This window comes from Dendrobium catenatum, unplaced genomic scaffold, assembly GCF_001605985.2.
Source record: "Dendrobium catenatum unplaced genomic scaffold, ASM160598v2 fragScaff_scaffold_621, whole genome shotgun sequence".
NCBI lineage: Eukaryota > Viridiplantae > Streptophyta > Magnoliopsida > Asparagales > Orchidaceae > Dendrobium > Dendrobium catenatum.
In genome coordinates this window covers 22,533,022-22,538,669 of record NW_021319083.1, presented here as the reverse complement: position 1 = coordinate 22,538,669, position 5,648 = coordinate 22,533,022, and the positions used below count along the sequence as shown (strand labels likewise).

At 31.9% G+C, this 5,648-nt stretch overlaps 1 protein-coding gene across 1 annotated transcript; it reads right to left on the bottom strand.

Annotated features, from left to right (window-relative positions):
• Window positions 1-1,229: 1,229 nt before the first annotated feature.
• On the bottom strand, window positions 1,230-5,407 carry LOC110092380 (protein LIFEGUARD 2). Its single transcript, XM_020816901.2, has 4 exons — window positions 5,078-5,407; window positions 3,647-3,760; window positions 1,974-2,131; window positions 1,230-1,572 (listed from the first exon to the last, which is right to left on the bottom strand). Exons 1-4 carry the CDS (start codon window positions 5,343-5,345, stop codon window positions 1,366-1,368), a joined length of 747 nt encoding a protein of 248 aa, XP_020672560.1. The 5' UTR covers window positions 5,346-5,407; the 3' UTR covers window positions 1,230-1,365.
• Window positions 5,408-5,648: the final 241 nt, after the last annotated feature.

The following is a 5,648-nucleotide window of genomic DNA, read 5'->3' as shown; positions in this document are numbered from 1 at the left end:
AAACTCTTTTTAATAAAATTAATTTAACAAAACACATTCTTTTATAAAGTATTGATATGGTTGGACATCCATGCCAACTTAAAATACTAATTGGCATTAGTAATGGCTCATAACAAGTGCTAAACTCCCTATGAAACTTATGGGCACAATATTGATGTTAAACATCTTGCTACACAAACATAACACAATATCCTTGCTTCCTTAAGAAATTTATTACTATAAGATATAATACCTACTATGGCATAGTTAAAATTATAGTTGATGCAAGCAAAGCAAATAAGAATCTATCATATACAAAATGAGATTGAAAATCTATAACTTTTTTTAAAGAATATTTGATAATTTTTTATAAGTATTTTACTAGAAGTAAATTTAAGAATTCCTTCACTCCTTTTAGGAAATCATGTTATTTAACTTGCATAGACATATTTTCGCCCATTATACCAACCACAAATATTCTGCTTCACCTTCACCCTATGTAAATAAATAAAAAAAAATTGCTTGATACAACCCTTTTCATACTTACGCTCACCGAAGCGACCTATCATTAATGCAAAAATCTATTCTTAGCAGGAATTTCTTTTTTTCCAAAAAAAAAAACTTTGGCAGGCTTTCTCGAGTTTACCTTAGGAATGTCTTTTTTGGGAGAAATTATTGAAGACAATGAAAATGTGCCACATCATTCTCTACTCGGTACTGAACTCGATACTCAGCAGTACCAAATAGTACCAAGCTCAATATGCTCGGTAGTGTGAAGTACCTAACTCAATACTTCACAGTACCGAGCTCAGTACCATTCGGTACTGTGAACTACCAAACGGTAAACTATGTCCGGTGTCCAAACCCAATAACTCTTCTTTTTTAGAGTCTCTCAAAGGAGAAATTATTCAGTGCAGAAACCGAACGTAGCTCTATGTCCGAAAGATTATCAGAGCGCGCCATGTCAACCGATACTTAACATGTACATCTATGATACACAACAAAGAGGTGACATGACATGCTTTGATTTGCCTCCAGACGAAATCCGTTGTCCGCTAATTAATCCTCTCAAAGAGTCCTAAAAATGTTCTCAATAATTCTTCTTGGCTTCACCGAACCTATCCCATATGCTCTAAAACCCTCTCCAACATACAAACCTACATAAATTCCAACATTAATATAGAGCATAGTGTCACTTCAACATTAAAATACAGGCATTACAAACCCCTAAAATATATGGCTCAAATATGTGACATGAAGCAATAACATTCTTCACATATTCTTTCACTTCAATCCAATACAGTTAAAATCCCATTAAATGAAGAAACAGAGGCACAAATATCACAAAATCAAGCTTCATATGCTCGCTATTTTCTCTCAACTGTTTCAACTATCAGAAGCTCTGAACAAAGTAAGCAAGGAGAGGAACAGATTGATAATGTCCAAGTACAGAGCCACAGCAGCCCAGATATATTCATCATAAGCATAACGTTTGATCAAATTATCTGTATCATATATGATATATCCGCAGAAGATGAGAGAAGCAAGGCCCCCATAGATCATCAAGGAGATCCTTCCCAAAGGAAAGAAAAGCTGAAATACACAGTTATGCTAACAATCAGTTTCAATCCTGATATGTTCAGGTTCGGTTTTACAAAATCATGTTGAATTTTGCAAATGAAACTGTATCAATCACTAGTAAAAATCAAACAAATGAATTAGGATATCCAAGAATAAGGCTTCGTTTAGGACAGTTTTATTAATTTTTGTACTAAAAAAATTGTTTTAAGAAGAAGTAAGAAAGCCGCCCCAAATGAAGCCTAAGACTTAACAAAACTTTCTCAGGATACAAAATTTTTCAAAAATGTTCTTTTATATAAAGAAAAGTAACTTATATAGCCCGAGTAAGTATAACTTAACCCTTTGTTTACCTTTAAAAAGCAATTTTTCATATTAACAACCAGGGAAGACAGAGAGAGATCAAGATTACTTACCTGGATGATGGAAAAAACCAGCAATATCATGACTGCAGCAAACAAGAATGGAGCGAGGAAGCTGAAGTCGTGGCCTCTCTTTGCAGCCCAGAAGGTGTAGAGGGTGAGGCTGACAACCACCACGGCAGTGAGAATAACGGACTCTAGAATCACCTTCCCTGTTATCCATCAGCAAAAGACGATTACGATATGATATTTAAGAAAAAGCTTGCCTTCTCCATTTATGGGGGACAGAAGGGCTTTATTTGATTTGAATGTTAACGGCTATGTTTAGTTGGTTTTAAGGAATTGAAAGAGAGGAAATGAATTGGGTGTGAGACTGGAAATGGCATAAAAATTCAATTAAATTTGAAGTTTACCCTCTTGCTTGGTGAAAGGAAATATTGAGCGAAGAAAACTCTTATTTATTTGTTTATTTCATAAGAGATATAGTTTTTAGCATTTTTCACAAAGAATGGATAGACATTTATCAATACAAAAATCTATTTATTCACATTTCTATAAATTTAATATTCTTTTAATTTCATTAGAACCAAATACATAATATAAAACTATCAAGTTAAATCCATTAGCATTTCCCCAAATTCCATCAAATCAAGTAGACGTTATAGGTTCAGGGCAGTTAAAAACTTGCATACTTGTTCGAGTTAGAACAAATTGATGGAACTATTTTATGAAATTGATCAAAAATTGAATTTTTCTTTAAGATTGGGCAAGAATAAAAAAAAAATTCTATTTATATGTAACATGAAATTATGTAGTAAAAAGTCCATTAGGATTTATCCTTCAAATTAAACAGATCCTATAAATTTTAAGATAGTAAAAACTGATCAACAACAACAACATCAAGCCTTTGTCCCACTACATGGGGTCGACTACATGGATCCTTTTTCTCTATTGTATTATGTTAAAAGTTAAATTTTCATTTAAATCTAATAAAGAAAGATCATTTCTAATATTTTCTAACCAAGTCTTTTTAGGTCTACCTCTACCTTTCTTAACATAAGTCAAACCTAATACCTTCCTAACCAGGTCATCAGAAGGCCGCCGTTTTATGTGACTAAACCATCTAAGATGACTCTCTCTAATTTTATCTTCCACTGAGCTACTCCAACCTTTTCATATATACGCTCATTTCGTATCCTATCTCTAAGGATAAAGCCACTCATCCACTTGAGCATCCTCATCTCTGCAACACTTAACTTAGTATTATGCTTATCTTTTAATGGCCAACATTCGACACCATAAAGCACTGCAAGTCTCACCACCATCTTATAGCGAGAGCATCCACGACTACAACAAAAAGATATGGACTTAAGGCTGATCCTTGATGTAATTCAACCGAAATAGGAAAATGATGGGTCAAACCACCTTGTGTTTGAACACAAGTAATAGCTCATCCATACATATCTTTAATGGTTTGAACATAAGCGTTATTAACTCATTTCTTTTCAAGAACTCTCCATAGCATTTATATGCTTTCTCTAAATCAATAAATATCAAAACTTCAAATCAAAAGAAAATATGAACAGTTTTATGACCATCTCGAATAAGGTTCTGCACTTCAAATAAATATAATTTATACTTATCTTTTATGAAAATAAAATGCTCAAATGAATTGTCTCAAAATTAGTTAGCATTTCAAAAATCACAACAATATTCCAAGAGCTTACCTTCTGTAAAAGCACATGTCAATCCCACGGAAAAACTGATGGACACAGTGAATATGCCAAGTAGAAGAAGATTTATTGGATGCTGCTGGTAGTAGTGGTACAACGGACACATAACTGGAATTTTCCAAAAAAATTAAGATGTTAGTTATGATAAATGATATTTTTTCTGTCATTTTAAAATGACCAAGCAAAGCAATAACAGAACCAAGCTAGACTTTTTTAAACCATAATGTTGGCAAATCAAGTGAAAGAAGGAATTTTTTTGGCAAAGTTCCTTAAAAAGCATAATAATCCATCCCTTAATGAAGTGGTTAATTTATTGAAATGCAAGTGTATAAAAAACAATAAATGTATTATTTCCTTTAAAAAAGCCAATTCACGTTTGAAATGAGTTCACACAAACTATTTGCTGAAGTATGTGAACGGGTAGGATATTGTGCACTTGCTAGCACATATTCAATACATGAAGAATATACTATTTATTTGTACAATAAAATAAAATAAAACAAAATTAACGAACTTCAATATATCTTGAATAATAAATTTTAACTTTAAAATTTTCTATATAAATAGCAAATTAAGATATTTCTTTTTAATTTAAAATATAATACTAGGTTGATAGCTATTGAATTTTAATTTTATTTTTATTTTTTTAATCTTACTACAGTCTTATAGTATTAAATACCCATTATGATTTTTTTTTCTTTAAACAATATATCGATTACAGGTCTGCATTCTATATTTTAAATTAAAATTCAGGTTAACATGATCAGTTTAAGTATAACTCAAGTTGATTCTCAAACCCCAAAATAATTCATTTAATTTTTAATAATATTTACTTTTTATTATTTTGAAGTTTTTTAAGTATTTGAATCAATAATTTATAATATCATGTAACTATTTGTTATCAAACTGAATTTAAAATAGTTATTAAATTTAAATATTTTATGTTATGAGTAATAAAAATAAAAATTTATTTTATATTCATTTAATTTATGTTATTATTATATAAATTTTTTATTTTAAAATACAACATCACAGAATCATAACGCTATGTCAATTTCTCGTTTGTGTTTTCTGATTCCAATTAGAGTCAATTCAAGTTGCCAGGTCTAATTTAAGTCTAACTCAAAATATGATTGAAAATAAACACTGAAAAAAAATATTTTTCTTTGTATTATTACACTGAAATGCAACATTGAGATTTTATTTTTTCACTTTTCGTGATAAAAAAAGAAATCAATGGGAAAATGTGGGTAAAATAGCTTAGTTCTTGATCTGGAACGTTATTGTGCCATAGTTAATTAATAATTCAACACTAACTTTAAAAATCAGTAAGAAAACAATTAATATCAGAAGAATTACCAGAAAAAACTTCAACACATGAAGAAATGCCGCCAAAGAATAAACCAAAAATAAAAGATAGAATACCTAGAAATGGCAAGAAGATAAGGAAAATATAAAGTCCAAGACCACCACCGGAGGAGACGAAGAATTGAGAGATAGGCTTCACCGAAACCACGATAGAGGAGATGGCGATCGTGAGCAGCATCTGAATCGAAAGAATGCCATAAATCTTCCGCACAAATGCCCAGCGCAGCTCCGGTCTCTCCACCATCATCGGATAAAGCGGTCGCGCCGAGCCTCCTTCCTCGACGTCGCCGGACTTCCGGTATGGAGGGCGGTTCCAGTCCATCATCTTCGCCTTCTTTGGCTTCTCACAGAAGTCGAGCGAAAGTTTTCTTCTCCGATAGGCTATTCTGGTGAGTTCGGGTGTTCCATTATATAGGAAGGGAGAGTAGAGAAGGTTCTAGGGGAGTCTCGTAGGCGCGACGAAAATTTATTGGTCCATCGAGGAGTACGCTGTTCGATCGGAACACTGACGGGCCTGTGGTAAAATAGCTTAGTTGTTGGCCATTTGATTTAAAATTTGTAATGTAATATTAAACTATTTAGTATAAATAATATTGGTTTAATTTTGTTTCTAATATATAATAATTTG

Bases quoted from the DNA above. Each gene is read 5' to 3' on its own strand.
- LOC110092380 (XM_020816901.2), bottom strand. From the start codon at position 5,345: ATGATGGACTGGAACCGCCCTCCATACCGGAAGTCCGGCGACGTCGAG. The intron at 3,761-5,077 runs GTATTCTATCTT...GGAAAATTCCAG, and splicing joins TATCTTCTTGCCATTTCTAG to TTATGTGTCCGTTGTACCAC. The intron at 2,132-3,646 runs GTAAGCTCTTGG...GATGGATAACAG, and splicing joins GACATGTGCTTTTACAGAAG to GGAAGGTGATTCTAGAGTCC.